The 21,410-nt window shown below is 34.5% G+C and overlaps 1 protein-coding gene across 4 annotated transcripts; it reads left to right on the forward strand.

The window, feature by feature from the left end:
• The first annotated feature begins 1,169 nt into the window (after positions 1-1,169).
• On the forward strand, positions 1,170-19,470 carry LOC129269469 (testis-expressed protein 2-like). 4 transcript variants are annotated; one of them, XM_064105811.1, is made up of 7 exons: positions 1,170-1,423; positions 3,115-3,144; positions 6,136-6,237; positions 9,706-9,822; positions 11,964-12,164; positions 12,950-13,070; positions 16,043-19,470. In XM_064105811.1, the coding sequence occupies exons 1-7, from the start codon at positions 1,179-1,181 to the stop codon at positions 16,124-16,126; spliced, it is 900 nt and encodes a 299-aa protein (XP_063961881.1). In that variant the 5' UTR covers positions 1,170-1,178; the 3' UTR covers positions 16,127-19,470. The 4 variants fall into 4 exon arrangements, with proteins under 4 accessions (XP_063961881.1, XP_054762947.2, XP_063961882.1 ...); XM_054906972.2 differs by lacking the exon at positions 6,136-6,237; XM_064105812.1 differs by lacking the exon at positions 3,115-3,144.
• Positions 19,471-21,410: the final 1,940 nt, after the last annotated feature.

Genomic DNA, 21,410 nt, shown 5'->3' on the forward strand with positions numbered 1-21,410 from the left:
AATTTCTCACTTTTATGGAGTGTATGAGTGATAAAAATATGAAATGGCTTTGAGACTTGAGTTTGCTCCATAAATTTTCTACATGGATTTCAATTTCATCTCCTACACTGGCTATTACCAAAGCAGGCACTTCAAATGTTTATGGCGTTATGGACACGTTTATTTACTGACTATGGCTATGCATGTAGCTGCAATAAATTGAATTGCTTTTAGCAGCTTAGCTCACGGCTATTTCAATTTCAATTCAGGTATTTTTAGCATCATTCTCAAGCTCTTATATTTAAAAATGGTGATATTCCAATAAAGCAAATTACAATTTGAATTGTAGAACTCAAACATCAGTTAGAAATATTTGTTATCAAGACATTGCTCTCAATTCCAATGGCATACTCGATATTCATGCCTATAAATTGCACAACAAGAAATCATCACTTATTTTTAGATTTGAATTGTTTTTTATCTTACTGTCTAATGTGTATGTTCCTCCTTATGTTTTTCTAATTTTATAGTATAAAGTTCAAGTTTTATTTAAACCAATCAAACAAGAGACATATTAACTAGTTTGACATAAAATAAGACATGATGCAAGCTTGTATGAAGATGTGTAAAAATGTAACCTTGTACTTTTTGCAATGAATAAGTATACACTGTACAGAGAAAAATGTCATCTATGAATAATATTTTGTAAAATTTACTGGTACATGTTGGCGAGAATACTTGATAGATCATATTCCACACATTGTTCTAATGTATGCAATGTGGGATAAGTGTAATATTTGGATAATAAAGAAAGAAGAATATGACAACAAAATTTCTGTGAATTTAGCTTTGGCATAAAATCCCAGAAATGTTGGTCACCATTCCAGTTTATTACTGTGTTTATGAATGCCTTCTTCTTTAGACCCTTCTTGCTGTGGATTTGTCAAAAGTAAAAAAAAGTCACCCCCCAGCTTCCTGCAAGAAGGGACTTAAAGCGGTAATTTCTAGGATCATTTTTTGTTATACCCTTTTTAATTTGCTGATAGTTTGAGTTTTACATGAAATTTCAAAATAATTTTTGTACCGTATCATTGGACAGCCTAAGATGTACTATTTCAATATAGGAAATAAAAAAGTGAGCCCAGCATGAAAATGTAGGAATCCATCTCTTGATACCACTCCCCCAGATACCCCACTTCATGGAAGCCTTGACCATCACGGAGACGGACCTGGGCCTGAACGCTCCCACGATACGCAAGGCATCCAAGCCTATCGTTGACTCCAGGGGGATGTGGATCGACCTGGAGATGCACTACGGTGGCTCCTGCTGGATGACCCTCACCACCAAGTTCAACCTCTGGAAGCTGGGCAAGGATACCCGCATGGAGAGAGAGATGGAGGATCTCATGACTGGCAAGAAGGAGGGCATCGAGAAGCTGGAAAGGTAATTCCCCCCCCCCCCCCCGCAAAGAGCACATATAGTTTAATACTAGGAATGCAATGGAGGATGAAAGAGCACTGTTGATTAGAATGCCTTGCTCACGGGCATAAGTGCCTTGGCCGGGGATTGAACCCCAGACTTTCATGTGCCCAGTCAGGTGCTTAAGACAACTTGGCCACAGCACTTCCACTGATTGTCTTTAAAGATACTTGAATTATCACTATTGAATAATTTGGAGTCACCTGTGAGATCAAATGATGAAGCGCCCCCAGGTTGATCACTTTTTGAGCATTTTCTGATTCTCCGACGTATGATGTCTGCCATCCATATGTATAAAAAGGATGTGAATTTATCAAAAATGTGTCTACCTTTTGCCATTCTCCATTGTGTTTGCATGGGTAAAACAATCTTGTTCGAATTCTGTTGTGAAAGTGCCTTAAAGAAAAGCTGATTCTTATAAAAATGGTGCTTGCAATGCTAAGAGAGTCAAGAGACAGTTTATAAAAATTAAGTCTGCCTGGATGCTTTGTCCATTGCATGCCCCCACAATGCAACAGTAATGAATTCACCAGTTTTCACACAATTTTGATCAATATGAGTTTGAAAATGAACACCATTGCCTTGTAGACATGCGCTCACTGTTTAATCAGTCTGTAAAGCAGTTTTGCCCCCCCCCCAAAAAAAAAAAAAACAAACAAACAAACAAGCAAACACTGGATTGCTTATCAAAAGCAAGTTTATTTATACATGTAATTCATTTTTGTTTCACATTTAAATCTCAAAATGTGAGAGCCTTTGGCATGTTGTATCTTGACTTGCTGACAATATTTTGTTGACCAGTTCAGCAAATTTTCACAATTTTGCTTCATAACACATCAATCCTGGCACGTACTTGGCGATTCTTTTATCATGAGTTGTCATGTGCAATCAAGTTTCTTACAGCACTGATTTACATACAAACTTGGAATACTAGTGTATATTGGATTTTGAGCCAACTATATATATTATATTTTTATTCTTTAAACTATTCAATCCAAGTTTTTGAATTTGACTTATTATTTTGTTCCATTATACATTTGAGACACCAAGGCCTGCATGTATTATATTTCAAAATGGTTTGAAATTCTCTATCTGTACTTTCAGGTCTTTTTAATAAGGGAGAAAATTCCAAATACGGTGCACAGTATTCATGCATATATATGAAATTCATTTGATCTCCATTCTGAAAATTTGATTCTCAAATTCCAAGGCAGAATATCTATTCGTTGCACGGTGTTCGTGCATTAATATGAAATTTGTTTGATCTCCATCCTGAAAATTTGATTCTCCATACTTACCTCGAGGCATGTGATTAATTTCTTCCTTTCCATCTATCTCTTTATCAGACTTTCTCTCTCTGTTTCTTCTACCTGCATCTTTCAATCTCTCTTCCTCCTTTTCTCTCTTTCCATTTCTCTTTTTTATCTCTGAGTTTGTACCTTCTCGGTACTTCTGTTTGTCTTCCCTCTTTCCAATTCTCCTAAAAAAACTCAAATTATCATAATTTCTTTCTTGATGTATTCTATAAAATTTTTGCCATGAATGAAGCATTTTGAAAGGTCTTCATGTAATTAGATTTGTGCACCATCCATTATTGTCAATATTGATTGTAACGGTTGTTGATGATTCAGGCGCATTTTTAAATTTTCTTTCAGACGTGCTCCCCCGTCAGAACCATCTCTCAGGTTGGGTTGCAAATTTGTTTTATTTTTTTCAAAGAATCTGATTTATGAACTTCTTGCAGATTGAGTAACTCTGATATTGCAAACTAAGTCACTATATTTAAGTATTCAGTCTGATATTTCTGATGTATTTTGTTTTTAGATTTCAGAATATTAATCTTTTCTCCCTCTGTTCTCTCTTTGCTCTCTGATATGTGTGTGTCTCTCACCCTCCCGACCCCTACCCCCTTTACTCTCTTACACTTGGGCCGTCTGCACCAGCCCGAGTTTTCAAATTAGCGCGCTATTTCTGATCTGGCAAATTATCCCGATCTGAACAATCTCGAGAATATTTGTAATGGAGACACAATTATCGCATTAGTTTGTATGAATAATCATCGAGATTGCAATCCCAAGTCAACTTTGGATTATTTGCAAAATAGCGTGCCATTTTACGAATTATCCTGCTAATTTGCAGGTGTTTCAGGCCTTATTTATTTCTTTTCTATTTTCCTTTTTTGTCAGCTTTGACAATTTATGAAAAATGGATCATCATAAAAGTGATATTTTTAAAACCAAACATGAATGGGATTTTTACTCCTGTTTCAAATAAGAATTTAAAGTAATTACTCAGTTTGCAAGAGGTTTTGTATATCTATAACCCTTGTTGCATAAAACTGGCAAAATTTCAACATAATAATTGCATATATTTACCATTAAGTTCCTTTACTAATAAGAAGTACATGTATATTGGATGCTCCAATAATAGATATGTACATGTGACTGGTCAATCACCATATATATTTTGGAACAGACGGATGCTAGTAACCTCTTATGTATGGGGTGTGAATGTCTGAAATTTGCCAGTATTTTTTTGCAACAATGCTTTGTTTTGCTAGTTCACCCTTTGAGTGTTAGACTTTAGTGTTGATAATATTAACCTTAATTAGTCAACCCTTTCCAAGTAGAACTGGCATGATTATACTTTCAACTTTATACAATAAATGCTGTCATATCCACTCATTTACAAAACAAAAAAATTCTGAATTCTACCCTGATCAGAAAATACCAAGTATTTCAAGTATTTGTGCCAATGTGAAAAAATATCATTAAAAAAGGAGAAATATAGCCACAATAAAAATTATGACAATTTTTGCAGGAAAATCCCATGCAAGAAAATATGCATCCATTGTTTCTGGCTCACTCTATATGACTAGGAGCTTTATAATTTATCCCATTTCATGCTGGTGTACTCAGTACGAGTCTGTTACATCACAAGGGCATTGCCGATATGTTGACAATCCTTTCATGCAATCATTCTGGATTGTCTATTTTTGTACTTGAAGTACAGTTCAAAGACCCCCCAAAAAGTTACAAATGCTAGCATCTATTAACAGAGTATTGGTAGTTGGTAACAGAGTATAATGTGTTAACCAACAACATGCATGTACATGTATGGATGGTACCTTTCAACCTGACACTTTGGAGAAAAGGGCAAAATAAGGATTAATTTAGAAATTAATCCTTATCGTGGTTTATTGATTGGAAAATTTTAAGTCATTTCTTACCACCCTTCTTTTGACCCCCTTAGTCTGGTATTGTTCTATTATGAAATAAGTATATACTGCTACAGATACATAATTAATGATGCTAATTTTGAAGAGCACACTCTAAATTGCAAGGATTTAAAATAAATCTTGATTAGCTGTGAATATTAGATTTAGATTTAAACATTGTGGATTTAAATATTTAAAACTAAAAGATTTGAATATAAGTCATTTGAGATTGAAGAGTTAATCCTTGAGAGTAAAGATAAATCCAAAATTTGACTGGTCATCCTATTCACAGCCCATGTGGATTTATTTTAAATCCTTGGAATTTAGATTGTATGTGATATTTGCCCTATTAAACACATAACCAGCACTTACATGTAATACAGTCTTACCCTTGTGGCTGAGAGTGAAGTTATTTGTGGAACTTAACAAATCAATGTTGGTTTGATCTAATATTTGATCTCATATTGTAGTCATGATATTATTGTGCTTTTTCTTGTTTTAATCCTAAAGCCATTCTATACTGTAGAATACCCCATTTTTGAGCATGTAGTTTAGAATGTTGCAGTTTATATGTCCAGCGATATGACCCTAGTGTGGACAGTGGATATTCTAATCTGATGTTTAATAGATTGATGTTTTAGCTCTTTTGTAATTAGCATTTATATGATAATCTTTAATACATCAAATTATCATTATATAAATCAATGTTTTTGCATTAATCATTAGTTATTATTTTAATCCAATTGTGTCTGCTTGAAGGATTTTGGTTTTCAAAACTGGTTGATAATTGGTCAATCATGGTAGATTACAGCTCTGAATTGTATTGCAAATTATTATTAAAAAGTATTTGATGCCAAAATTGCAGCATAGTAATATTGAATGAAACAATGCATTAATGAAAGTCATATGCCACCCCTCTGTTTTAAACACATGAACATATATGTACTAACAATGCCTACATTATTCAATGTATGAAAAAAAAATGCATAGAAATAGCTTTCCAAAGTGCCATGGCGGGGGATTGAACCCCTGACTTTCATGCGTCTAGCCAGAGTCCTTAGACCACTTGACCATGGCACCTCTACAGTATCATTCCTCTTATTACAGTGGACCTCTTCTCATATTATCAATATTGTGCTGTCTTGAATTGTTTTACTTCTTTAATTATTTTTGTGTGTGTACATTTGTTATAATTTTTTTTTGCTTCCATGATATATAACTTATAAGATTATTGTATTGGTATAAAATAAACTGATATATGTATTGTCAATTGCTGACCTTTCTTTCTTTATTGGTATAGTATACATTTGCATCATGATTTAATATTTTAACCCGACTTTGTTTTCCCTTTCTTTTTTATTATTCCACATTTCCCTCTCTTTGCTTTCTTGCACATCTTCCCCTTTAACTCTAATCTTTGTGTCAATAAACAAAACTACATTGTGCTGCATTTAAATAGCAAAAAAGGCAGTAAGGGCATTTCTTACAAAAAATCTGCTGTAGACAAAGCCAGCATGTACTATCCCGATACCTCACCCAATACTATGCATGGAAAATCAAGGTAAAAATATGGTTTTCCTTTTATCATTTTCTCATATATGGATTTCACTCACTGTCACACTGTTTTGCTTCCATCCATTCAGTCATATTTCTTCCAAGACCCTGCGTCAACAAACATGCATTTTGGCAATAAAAAGTAACAATCACTGTTATATAGGCTACTGAAATTGTAAAATTTGATTGGTCAAAATTGAATTTGCCAGGAAACAGCTGGATCAAACTTTTACTGGCAGAGGGTCAAGTGTCATAGGGAATTCATATACAAGAAATTTGTGCAAAAATAAAGTTTAGTATAATGATTAATGACATGTTACTATTAATCAGGCAAAAGGTATGAGGTGAACCACTTCATTGAAAAAAAAATATTTGGCCAAAAGTAAAACGAGGGTTACAATTATACAGCACTGTCTCTATCATTTGCTCATGGATATTTTCAAGAACATTTGAGACCATTGTTTCAATGGTATAAACTTTATCATCACCACTTCATACCTGTAACTTTGTAAAAACAACACTGTTCAATTTTCATAAGCATTGCATTCATATTAGTACGGGGGGGGGGGGGGAGGGGGGAATTCCCTGCATTTAAGGCAGTTTCTCTCCAATCTTGTTATCTGAATGATCGTTGAGACCTCTTGTACCTCTAGATCAAGGGGGTAGGGGGCAGCGTTTGGTGGGAGAGTGACCATGGGTGCGTAATTGAATTCGCTCATGTGTGAAATTTTGGTGCAGGAAGGGAATCGCAGCTGTGTTACAGAGCAGCACGAAATCAAATAATTTGATTATGTTCACGAATGGTCAGTGTGAAAAACACACAAGCAGAAGAGAGAGGACACTGTATATCTCCTCCCCTTATATGGACAAGGATTAATCAATAAGGCTAGAAATACAGGCCTCTTCGACCAAAAATATCGTTCACATTGACATTGTGAACTTACTCTATCCTATCATTCGTAGAAGTATTATGAGATTCTTTCAGTTTCACTTTTATATATTCTATAATAATGGCAAAAAATCTGTTTGTGTGTTTATCATTTAAAATGTACTCAAGTCATCATTTCAGTTTTTTAAAAGGCTCCATTTCAATGACTTGATTATGGTCTTAAGTGGAAATACTCCAAGCTGTCTGTGAAAGTGGTTTCTTCTGTTGTGTATATTTCACTTCCTGTTTTTCTTCCTCACTTTGTTCTTGATTTATTTGTTGTTTTGTGATATTATGAATTTTAAGAAATATGTACACTCTCCATTCACAGAAAGCAGAATACTCTCTTTTTTTCTTTTGGGGGTTTTCTTCCAAATCATCCTCTCTTTTTAAAAAAAATCTGGAAAATCCATAACATGAAACAACGTGACAAGTATTTCCTGGTCATGTTGTTTAAAATATCAGATTCATTTCACTGTATTTCAGAGCCAGAGAAACAACGTTAATAAAGTCTACAGTTCATGAATATGTTTTTATGCCTCAGGTTTTGTGATGTTGGCCAATTTATACAGTCCCAACTCCCAAGAAATAATTATCATTATTAAATGTCTTCTATTGAAATAATAACAATAACCAAAGTACACTTTCAAATCTGGAAAACCCAACTGCTTTTCAATTTCCTTTTATTTTTTTTAGTAATTTTTCCCCATATAGTAGTATAATGCAAGTTTCAGTAAAGATGAGAAATCAACAGTGTAAAAGGGGCTTGTGTTTGTTTCTTGCTCATGCCATACATGCTACATGATTTAATGACTCAAAGGCCGCGAGGAAATATAATAAGACATTATTAATCCAATTCTTTTCCTGAGTTACATTCATATCCATAACAAAATATGGAGATAGGCTGTATGAATGATACAGGATGAAACGTGTATGAACTAACAAACAACAAACAGTATGGCCTGAATCCACATAGGTGATTTTGAAAACCATTGGTTGAACCCATGGTCTATGCAGATTTTCTTTATAAATTACTCTTAATTTACCGCATACATTACAAAATGTCCAGTGCTAATGCACGCTTTTATCAAAATACGCATGTTACCATGGTTGAGCATGCTATTTTATTCATGAGTCCACTGTTCAAAATAGTGGACTCGTGAATAAAATAGTGTCCTCAACTCAACCATGGCAACAATTTGGCACACTTTGACAAAAGCATGCATCAGCATTGGACATATTTTGATATACGCTGTAACAAGCGTAATTTATACAGGAATCTGCATAAACCATGGGTTCAACCATGGAGCTATTAAACACAGCTCCATGGTTCAACCATTGGTTTTCAAAACTACCTTTGAGAATTCCGGCCTATGTGTGTCATCACATCAGATGTACGAATTTTATAGTACATCATGTTTTAATTCAAGAAGTGGCATATATGTCCTCCTTGATGATTTCGTTATCTGACACACTGGTATTACATTGCTTGCAATGTGTATTCATCCCAGTTTGTGAAAGAACCAAGAAGCCCATGGCTGGAGGCTCATGTAAAATAAATGAAAGCATTTAATGAAACAAAGGGTCCAACTTCTATTAACAGAACAATAATTAGAATTAGTAATTACCACATAAAAAAGGATATAGTTTTAATTTATAGCTTATCAAAATTAGAACGTCTTTTTATTCAAACCTTGACTAATGTCTGGTGTCACTCATGTTGTATAATAGAATACCAAGAGAATGCTGTAGTGTGATAATGATTATTTCTCAACATCTAGTTATTGATAGATTTGCTCTAAAATTATGAATCTAGGTTAAAGAAAATGGTTCTGACTGTACATTAGCTCTTGTTTCATTTCATCAAAGCCTCATTTGTGTTGAATATTACATGTCACCTTACATGTGCCCATGAATGAATCTACGTTGTAATATATTCATTAGAAAAACAAATGAAACATAACATCAATAATTATATTCATGAGACTCATGACATTTCTCAGAGTACAAGTTGTATATACCCAAATCCTGCCATTGTGTCTTGCAATTTTTGTTTAGAATATCTATTCATCGTTATGTGCCCCTTTCTGCATTAAATGTGAATGATCATGCCCTTTTCAGCTATTTGTATCTCATTCAAATGAAAAGTATTATTTTGATATTGTACATCTGAAATAATTTGATATGTGTATGGAGTACATTTTAGGGAACTTTTTTTATCCTACCAGCTTCTTCCTTTTTAAAAGTTTAAATTTCCCTTCTTTTTCTTTGCTATTAGATGTGAAAATGAATTTTGTATTATTTTTAATGTATATGTATATATTATTTTAATGTACATGCATACATGTAATTTATTATGTGATGTGAGATGTAAGTTTTTATAAATGATTTTAAAACAAATTAAGATTTGATTTTTAAATTTTGTAATTTGAATGAATGATTAGATTAGTCATAATTTCTATTTGATTTGACATGTATGAACTATGATGACAATATGATTACATTGATATTCTATGTATGTATTACTATATTATTCTTTATTTGCAGGAGACAAATGTCTGCTGCCCTCGATAGTGATGAGGAGGACAGTGCAGAGTCATCTGATGATGAGGTGGCTGAAGAAACTAACAGTACTACCAGTAATGAAAGTCTACTAGAAGATGGGTAAGTGCCGAAAATAAGAAATCATGATAAATAATTGGAATTATTCTATAGATAATATAAATGTGATTTCACAATATAGAGTAGATGTACGTAAGATAAACACTTAAAATTTCATCAACATCAGACGGAGAATAATGAAGTGGAAATTCAAAAGTTTTGCATGATTTCTATTAAAGGGGAATCCAGCCTTGGCCATAAAATATTGTGTTGGGAAGGAGAAAAATAATTTAAACAGAATGGTGAAAGTTTGAAAGAAATCGGACAAGCAATAAGAAAGTTACAGCTGCTTTAAAATTGAGATCACTAATAGTATGTAGATTTCAAATTGGCAACTAGGTAAGTAAATTATGACAAGGGGCAAGGACAACTTTCCCATAGGCCATGTACTTTATTATCAGGGATTTGTGGTTTTCTCCTAAGTACCCATTCCCCTGGGGCAGTAATCTAAATATAACCCAGGTAGTATATTGTTTTATGTCCTCATGAAAGAAAAATATAATTTGAAATAAAACTTTTGGGAAAAATTACATTTTAGCCATAATATGTATTGGAGTACATGGAAGAGTAGTCCTTGCCTTACATCACTATGACATCCCATATGCGGCCAATTTGAAGTCTCCATGAGTATAGTGATTACCAATATTTACAACTTTTAAAAATTCATAACTTTCTTGTTGTTTGTCCAATATTGTTCAAACTTTCACCTCTCAACTTGTCTGATTTTTCTTTTTCTTATAAAAACAAGTTTTTACTTGGGTTGGATTCCCCTTTAAACAGTTTAATGAATGTAGTTATGAATATGCCGTGAGTGAAGTGATGATGTCACTTTGTGAATTTCCTCTCTTTAATTACATTTATATTTTGTATTATAAACAAAAACAAGTGTATAAATAGAAATATCTCCATGAGTATGAATATGTAAAATTCTTTGATGGAATATGCCATTATGATCTCACTCATTGCATCAGTAGTAGTCATTCTTAGTTTTATGTGCTTGGAACAATAATTCTGAAATTTGTTATTTCATGTCATAAAAATACTATTAAGAAAAAATGGGAAGATGACATATTATTACATGCGTAGGACCATTTCTGCAAAATTCAAATTTTCAAAATGCCAAAATTGTATTCTTTTAATCTGATGCGGATAAACTTCCACTGCTTTTGCTTGTTTAACTCTACCCTACTTGTTCATATCATGTTATTACCAGTCTGGAGTACCCTTTGAAATTAGCCAAATTTGTGTAATTGATATGATGCTGTGCTGCTATTTCACTGCACATGACATTTAGAATGTTGTTCTGCATAATGAATACACTGATATTGCATTCAGGAGTAGTACAGCCTGCTCTAATCGAATCAGTTCATGTTGGGTTGCTGAGTCGTGCTCGGAATATAAAACTGGATATTTTTATCTGAAATATTTGTTGGAATGTTTGGCATACCACAAAGGATTTGATGAACTTGTTTGCAAGATATGTTAATTTTTTCCCTTTCTTCAGAGTGATATTGGATATTATTATATTGAAATCAATATCAACAAAACCCCACCAAGATTAAACAAATCAGTCTTCTTCTTTAAGGTTTGGATTAGCCAAACCCTAACCCAAGGGATTTTAAAAGTAATGTTTCAGTACTACCTTGAACTGGCTAAGTATCAAATGAAAAAGTACTTAATAATGTGTGTGTTGATGAAGAACAAATACGGCATAGTCTTCCCTAAAAAACCTTTCTCTTACTTGCATGCATATAGTCCAAAAGTGGAATGACCATACATTCTGCCCCTCTCTTAATTTGTCTTGGTAACCAATTATGCAATATTAGGTGCATGGAATTAATGCATGGAAAAGACAAAGCACTTAGCAAGTGAGTACACATAGTGTGTTTGGTTTTTACAGATGTGTATATAATCATTAAAGTCTTGGAATCACTGTCCTTTAATGTCATCAAGACAAGTAAGAACAATGCAGAGAGAATGCCTCACTTAGGGACATAAATGCAGTAGTTGGTTTCATATGTGTTGTTAGGTGTCTTATACCACTCGGCCAATGCACCTCCACAGTTTTTCATTAATACCAATTTCCCAACAGTTAGAATCAATTATAAGATGCTGTTAACCAATCAAATCCTTTCTCCTCACAGAGCACGTAGCTCCAGTAAGATCTTGAGGTTTGTGAACAAGGTTGCCAACTCAAACTACTTCCAGAGGGCCACGCAGAATAAATACGTGAAGAGAGCCTTCAACGAGGTATCCAACACGGCAGTGGAACTCACAGTGGAAGTGAAGGAACTGAGAGGTGTGCTCACTGTGAACATTCCACCACCGCCTTCTGATAGAATATGGTAGGGATGAGTGAAGGGGCAGTTCACAGTAGGTGGGGGTTGGGATGTTGGATTATCATCAATAATTCAGGGCACATATTGGTAGGAGTTAAACATCATTCAGTATACTGGAACACTATTTTCAAGCATTTGACTTTCGTAATGCCTGTACAACATGCAAAAATAAGACATACATTTAGTGTAGTAGGTTTCACGGTACACCATGTATCTTTCTTGGGCAGATGTTGGTCCTGAAAAGGACCACCCAATCTCGACGTTTCGACAAGTGTGTTCTTGTCGTCCTCAGGAGAATGCCCAAGAAAGATACATGGTGTACTGTGAAACCTACTACACTATTCTTCTTCGCCATGGAAACCTTCAGAAGTTATAAGACATACATTTATTGAAGGGGCGGGTGTGATTGTCATGATATTAGATACTTTCCCTTGTAGAGTAGCATCTATTTCAAAATCATGGATCAAGAAAATTATCTCAAATGGCTGGAAAGTATTAGAGGTGGATTGGCTTGCCATATTTACTTTGGCCATTACCGATGTAATCGGTCTTTTTACAAGTTGAGATAAGAAATGATTCTATACTATGGCTATGAACTAGAAAAACAATATATGCTCAGGAAAAATGCAATTGTTGTTTTTGAAATATTTTGTTTTCCTTTTTTTTATACTTTGTTTATCAATATTATTGTGTATCCACCGCTTTAAACTCTCTCCATTGTGTGATAATGGTATAGTTTGATTAAAAAGAATCCTCCCTTAATTTGAGTATTTTCTTTTTTATTCTTTCAGGTATGGATTCCGAGGGAAACCTCACCTGTGGTTATCGGCCAAGCCTAAGCTAGGGACAAGACAGGTCACGATAACCCACATCACAGAGTACATTGAGAAGAAACTAGAGAAAGAGTTTCAGGTAAATGAACCTCTTTGGTCATGGTTATAGAGAGGAGTGATTCATCACTTGGGTTGTAAGGTCCCTTGGGGATCTTCCTTTAAGCCGTTGGGAAAGTTAAGCCTGATCCAGATATGTACGACAAGCCAAGATATTTTTTGATAGTTTTAAGACATGGTGAAACGATCCGTCCCACTTGTGTTCATAAATGTACATTGGGGGAAGGCGGGGTAAGTTGAGCATAGGGATAAGTTGAGCCACTACCCACAGGCCAATAATGAATGAGTCAGACATTGTGGTGGTGTCGTGTATTGATGACCCATTGCATAACCCCTGACCCCACCACATTGTTTTCAACTTTGAAACAAAAAGTACTTTTTTAGATGGAAAAATACAAATTTCAGCCAAAAAGTAAAATAGTGTGTGAAATAGATAAGTGCTTTTTACCCACATGCGTCTTTAGTCTTTAAATATAATAAAGACATTGGAACAACATTGTTAGTCCAGGTATGGATCCTCATTCTTGTCATAGTCTTTTACATGATGGATGCATAAGAAATGTGTGGATGTGAAAATATCGTATTAAAGGAGAATGAAACCCTTGAAACCAGCTGAATCCATATCAAAGAGAAAAATCAAAGAAACATATTGTTGAAAGTTTGAGGAAGATTGAATGAATAATAAGAAAGTTATGAGCATTTGAATATTGAGATCACTAATGCCATGTAGATCCTCCCATTGGCAATGCGACCAAGATCTGTGATGTCACACACGTACAACTCCCTCATTACTTTAGTACTTATTTCACTTATATTCTCACTTTTATAGAGTCTATCACAAGGTGAGGTGTTCTCTTTATGAGAGGACAAGTACAGAGGTTTCACAACATTATACCATTGATGAATCGTTTGTCATATGATTATAATGAGCAAAAAGATATGTTTTGGGGTATATTTTCAGTGTCCAAAAGGGGAGAGTTGTTCATCTGTGACATCATAGATCTTGGTCGCATTGTCAATGGGAGGATCTCCATAGCATTAGTGATCTCGACATTCAAATGCTCATAACTCTTTTATTGCTAGTCCTATTTTACTCAAACTTTTGTTGATCTTATTCTTTGATTTTTCTGCTTTCACAAAAGCTAACTTGCTCCAAGAGTTTCATTCTCCTTTAAGTTCGGACTGTGGTAATTTGAGCCAGCCAACTTGGGGCAAGTTGAGCCATAGTAATTCTTATGGTAATGTATATAAAAAACAAACAAACCTTAAAAAGTCATCGATATGCAGAGAGAAAGGAGCAATTTTACATGACAGTTCTTTTACTTTTAGAGGATGTTAGTATTTATAGAGAATTAACGAGTGAAAAGACTTTAAATAAAAATTTGACATGCTGGTTCTTCCCCCATATGTTTTGTACATAGTTTTTGTGGCTCAACTTACCCCACAGATGGGGCAAGTTGAGCCATTTGACATTGTTTTTTCAAAGGTGACAATGACTTTCAGTGCGGGGGTAGAAAGTTATATATAGGTGAAAAATATTTCCCAAGAACTTAATTTTAAGGCAAGGTACTTATTCCCTCAAGATCATTCGTCATATCAATTCTAACATGCAAAAAGCAAAAAGTGTCACAACTTACCCCGCCTTCCCCTATACATTATGCTCAACTTCAAAATCATTGTCCGAAGTCGCATGGACAAAATCATTAGATAATAATGATTTTACTATGATGTCATGAGTTTGTCTATACAACTCTGGCAGCGCACACAACTTGTTATTAATTCCATATCCCATTCATTCATGAAGTCTTATAACTTTTGTCAAATACCACCCCTGCCTATTTTATGTATCAAGGATGGATCGTTTCTCCCATTGCATATTCAGTTACTTCATTGTACATTTAAAGGAAACCAAAATACAAGGAGACAATCCAGCTTATCAGAAACAATAAAATGAGAGGAGCAGTCTAAAACTTATTTCATCAAAATCGGTTACAGAATAAGCGAGTTATGGAAGTTTGAAAAGTCTTGTTGTACTTTCTGTGGGGATCTTCAAATTGGCAAACATGCTTCAAAATGGCTGATTTTGTGGACAACTCTCCATTTGTTTTGTACACAAATTTACCTCTTTATTTTACATATTTCACATTATTTCCTCCTGACCTTGACATGTGGTGTGAAATATATATTTTCTCGTGACATATGTTATGCTCATCAGGAGGCAAGATGCAATTGGAAAGATAATGGGGAAAATCTAAAAATTTGTCTACAAAACAAATGGAGAGTTGTCCACAAAATCTGTGATTCTGAAGCATGGTGGCCAATTTGAGGATCCCCATAGGAAGTACAACAAGACTTTTTAAACGTCCATAACTTGCTTATTTCACAACCGATTTTGATGAAACTTGTTTTAAATTGTTCCTCTTATTTTACTCTTTCCAATAAGATTGCTTTTCTTCTTGGGTTATGGTTTCCTTTAATAGACCAGTTACTTGATATCAAGAATAAGATTATATAATAACATTGATCTTTGATCCAGATGTATATCGAGTGAGGAATTTGGCAATATGCGAATATCCACTAGGACATCAAGAAACTTTGCATTAATATTATAAGGTTCAACTAGTTCACAATTTGGGCCAATTCGACGGGACGCGATAGGGCAAAAGACCATAGATACTAATAGTATTGAAATTTGATGATGGTTAATGTATTAAATATGAAAACATGAATCATTGAAGGTTAGCAATGCAAGAACTAATGGTTTTAGGTCCTCTCTGAGGGACCTGGTTAGGAAAAGTGATCTGACAGCCTTACCAGTGGTCACCAACCCTTAACATATTTGAACCCTTGTAACTGGATAATAAGATCACAACTCTACCAACCAAGCTTCCACTCTTCATGACATTCAAGCAAAGCCTTTAGACCTACTCACAACCATGTTTGAGGGATGCCATTGTAATCCTTTTCTTTCTTTCCCCTTTTTTTTCCTTGCAGAGAGTATTTGTACTGCCCAACATGGACGATATCCCTGTGCCAATCATGAACTTTGACATTGAGGAGCATCGCTTTGCCAGATGATAAATCACCCTGCCTCGACTATCCCTTGAACAGCGCCCCCAGGGTGATCTGCGTGTCACTCTAGTATCCAAGTCGCATTTGTCAGTGATTCCAGTCAATGATCAGCTTAATGTTAATGTTTCATGTACATTGGAGTAGGATTGAAGTCTGCTGCTCCAATCAACTATTATCAGTTAAAGTTGTCAAAGTATTCATGTTTACAGAAAATAGCCATGGGTAGAAAGGATTGATTCTTTCACCCTTGTAAACAAAATTGAATGTGTGTCATGTAATAGTGAATTGACGAGAGGGAGTGTGACATTGTGAAACCTGCAGAGACTACTATGTATGGAATTACTGGTTTCGCACAAATACAAGCTGTTATTGAGGTACTTGTTACACTCATATGATTGGTTTATTTATGTTTTCAAAACTAGCTGATTTTGATCTAGTCTGGTGTGCTGCTTCCACAATAGCAATCTGCTTTTGTGAATACTGCAGTCACTGTGTATAAAAGATTGTGAGGAATTGAATATTGAGAGGATGTGCTGCTTAGTGCTCAAATAATGAACGTCTGAATTGTAGGAGGATATAATTCAGGGGAATTAAAATGGAAAATTGACAGGGAATAAGAGATCCTGGATATTTGAATAAAGAAACCACATAAAATTGCAATCACTGCTAGTGAATTACAAAACCTTTTCGTCTGAAAAATAGATGATAAAAAAGAAGAGCCGGTAAAGGTACATGAAAATAAAGAATGTCTGTTTAAAATATACAACGGGCATTGCCTTTAAACTGCCAGTCACACCATTCTCTTATTTTGTATAGATACAACTCATTGTACTTGATTGAAATCTAAATCTGATCAGTACTTTTCTATAAACCTAATGATTGAATCATGAGGAGTGATGAAGTGTTTTGTATTGTATATTAGATAAAATTGCAGCGCTTTTGTATCAGCATTGGAAAGGTGCTCTATTGAACACCTTCTAAATCAGATAGATTGTAGCAGTATCATCCTATCTGGTGGTATGGGGCCAATCATCTGATTAATATTACCATTTGTAATAATATTACCATTATGTGCGTGTGGCCTATAGTAGCCTAAGTCACAACCTTTGTTAGGGCCAAGTTGTTGCTGTTCTTCTGGTTGTGCAACTCATTACTTTGTGAGAATGGCTCCTTGGAATATGACGATTGCTCTCGAAACTTTGCTTCAGCGGCAGAATCACTTTTGAAGATTGCTCCATGATTTAATCCAACAATGCTTGTAGGTCTATGCATGTTCATCAACCAATGGAAATATGCCAAGTGTTCCACAGTATCATTTTGAAGTAGTTGCATGTGGCAAAACACTTCATCCTGCATCCAAATTTCTATCGCACAAGAACCTCTAACCACTAAACAAAGCCAGTTGCTTCAGTGGAAGTTCAGAATATTGTCATTGGAGTATTCTTTGATGGAGCAGTTGTCAGCAAGAGTATTGTTATCAGAGCATAGATAACAAAGCAATCATGGAATGATTAGGCTTTAAAGCCATATTATTATATCTTTCATGGGGGATTTCATGTCCTCCAAGTGTTTATTCAGTAACAGATGTCATCTGTCATCCAGGGTGGGAAGATGTATGCACATCCTCCACTCCCTTGGGAGTATTCTAGTCAGTCGCCAATGCGCACACAATGCTGGACAAGGTAAAACCATCACGTCCTACCGGGTACCAATTGGCACCTGGGTGGAGAGTGAGAAAGTGTGGATTAACGCCTTGCCAAAGGACGTTAGGCCGTGGTGGGTTTCGAACATATGACCCTCATATTACAAGGTGAGAGTCGGAACCACTACACCAAAGCTATTACACGTTGTTCATTCCATACATTTCCGCTGTATGTTAAAGTCATTTCACACTTTCCCTGGCCATCTGCCTGAAGCCGATGGAATAGCAGGTTAGCTGCGTCAAAGAGGTAACTCAATAACAGCTATTTCAAATTCTTGTTTCACTAAATTGTGACCCACTTCCTATGAAAGCTATAAATGAGTATAGTATCTTTCTATGGAGTAATTACATTCTGAGGATATGACTTCCTAATGTTCTTGTGTGTTCTTTGTCAAAAGTACCAAAATCATTTCTTGTCAACATCAGCATATTTGTGCAGTAATTTATGATTGAAAACTGAATATATATGTATAAAATAAAAGTCTATTTAATTACATTTTAAAAAAGCAAAGTGTACTTGAGTGAAAAATATATGATATATGAATTTGATTTTTTTTCCTGAGCACCTAAGATATCAGTGTGGGATTATGTATATGTGTACATCGAAAAAATAAAGTAAACGAAAATGCCTTGCTATGTGATCTGTCTTCTAGTGGATCTGGGGATTTGCTTTTCACTCTTCATGATTAATTTTTAGTCTGTATGGAGTAATGTTTCTGTACATTCAATCTTTTGCATCAGTATTGCAAGTTGAATTCATGTGTGGTTGATTCAATGTTGAAAGCTCTACCTGTAGACTAGTTTGTGTTCGTGAAATCGATGTAGTTACCTAGGACAGTCATTAAGATTCATGCACATTCTTTGAAGAAAAATTTGTTTCCTAGTGTAATACCAGTTGCACGTTACTTGACTGTAAACGATTCTGTAAATCTCGTGCGATATTTTGAGACATTAGATAGGTCCTCTGATTCCTAACCCAATGGACAAGCATTGTTTATAAATTAATGATGCACAATGGTGGTTTTACCTCCTAACTCTTGGGTCAGTCACCAGAGGTTGTTGCAGAAAATCAAATGCAACAAAAAAATCAAGTGCAAGTAGTGTCTGAATACATGCCTATGGCCCCTGTAACACAAAGGTTAGCGATTAATCGCTAAATAATTGCTAATCTCTGTGTTTGGGGGCCCTGGCTGGTTGCAATCCTAGCTGCATGTGATTTAAGAGTTGAGGTTGATTGCAGCTTTTCCTGCCACAGGCCATAGGGTCAGTTTTCAGTTCAACTGTCAGTTCAACACATTTCAACTCGAGACGAGGAAAAACTTTTACTAAGTAGTTAACTTTTCTATTCAATTCATTGCTTATAGTGCAGTCACATTTCGCCTACGATGGCCATATGGCGATTCAAAAGCAGGCGTTTTTATTATTTTTATACCTGCTTCCTGTGAGTGGTTCATATAGAAATCCGTAAATATTCTGTTATTGACTCACCGTTCTGACACAGGAGGGGAAATGTGACTGCAGCGATATTAGCAACTTTACTGAAGTAATTCAAGCCAGAATTGTTACTGAAAACTGATACAGTATTATCATTTGTCAAAAAAAAAGACGGGTGCAAGTAATAGCTCAGCTCCCTAGCTTTTAAATAAATTTAAAAAAAATTGCCTGCCAGTGAAGAATTCTGAAATATCTGGGTTTACCTTCAAAGTACTAAAGCAAAATTCAAAAATTAATTAACAAACTTAAGGGTAAATTAACATGTTTAATTTTCTGATTTCAGTATTTAAATGGAGACTAACCCAGGAAAGAAATATCCAGAAATATATTTATATAAGAAGATAAACTGGTCCATTTGAGGGCATTTTGATAATTTGTAACTCTCTCTAAAAATAGCATCCCTCAATTTTCTGAGGTGTGTGAGGCCAATTTTCAATGAGTTCATGCTCAAACCATTTTTTGCAGTAGCATCAAAACTTTGAAATTGTCTCCCAAATCCTTGTGTTTTTAAGCACTTATGAGAATGATAAATATGTATTTTTTTTAAAGATGTCTTTTGAATCTAAAATTCAAACATATTAAATGAGGTATCAAGCCCCAATTTTGTAAAAGTTTCTTTTAAGGTAACATTGCCATCCAATGGCAACTACCAGTGGTAAATGATGCTCAACAGCTACCAAAATAAAAAAAATCAAGGATTCGACAAAAGTCACCATCAGATCGCAATATTGCCATAAAGCAACCCTTTTTTTTCTGTTTTCAGAGTAACCTAATATCATCAGATGTTTCTTATTTTGTTGGAAAATCAGATATATGTTTCTACAGAGACATTTCAAAGTAACTCATTTATTTATCATAATTTTTTTTCTCAAAAGTAGTTTGTGTGAAAAAAATGTCATAATGTATAATAGAATCATTCGCGTGTATCACATATAGATACTTTTTAACAGTATGTTTGTATATTTTATTACTTCATCATATGCCATTTTCTTCCATTTGTAACATTGTTTGAGTTTTGTAAAAAAATATATATATATGCTACAACTCATTAGCTTTTGTGCCTTTTTGTTTCATTTTGAAAACATTCTTCAATTTATCATGCTGCAGAAAAATAAGAAAAAAAAGTAATCCTTCACAAGCTATGTTATCTACTTTGTTTTCATGAAACGTGTCATACAATAAGTGATAGATGTCTACAACTTCATCAGCCAAGTGAATGGTAAGATCCCAGTAGCTTGTCACTAATCATTGCCAGCTAGCTTTTTGAAACAAAGTCCTGATAAAAAAATCTATTGTGTGTAGAAAATTATATGTTATTGATTGAAGATTAATATGGGTCTATTATAAATGTTTCATTGAATTGTTAAGATGTATAACGTAGTTTGAAATAGGGGGGGGGGAGTTAAGAATATGTTTTCTCTATATTTACGTTTAGAATGATTCAGAGATCATTTAATGTAGTGATTCATAATTTAGTAAAGAGAAAATATAATACATCCCAGGGGAAGGGATTCACCAATGGATAATATCAATTTTAAGAAGCTGTGTACCAATCATATCTCTTAAAGTTAAATCTATCTCTTGGAATTTATTTGCACTTGCTCTACAGTACTTCATGTCTCTATAATTTACCCATGTCACTTGAATTGCCGTTTTGTCATTTTGTTGTGAAACGTAACTTTACGATCATGAAAGCTTTATTGAGATCTGTCATTTTGTAATTGTTGTTGTAATGTACATTGTATGTCATCATTCTTTGGTTTGTTAATTCATTTTGTGCCTCATTTGGTTATGTATTTGTTTTCCATGCATTGATAAGCATTGATTTTGAATCTCTTACTTAATTTCACACTAGAACAGTTCCAGTAAAACCAGGTTTATGATGGTAAAGAATTATTATTTTTAGGAAACTTAGGATTTCATCGTTTAAACCAACTACACCAACACTGTTAGTCTTAATATGGTTCAGTAGTAATACTTGAATGTAATTTCTCTAAGATAACCTGTGACTGTGTTGCTTACTCAAACACTTTTCTCAAATTTGCACATCAGACCAACCTTAAGATGTTCCAATTCTGTCATCTACCTATTATC

Source organism: Lytechinus pictus, chromosome 10 (genome assembly GCF_037042905.1).
Source record: "Lytechinus pictus isolate F3 Inbred chromosome 10, Lp3.0, whole genome shotgun sequence".
NCBI classification, from domain to species: domain Eukaryota; kingdom Metazoa; phylum Echinodermata; class Echinoidea; order Temnopleuroida; family Toxopneustidae; genus Lytechinus; species Lytechinus pictus.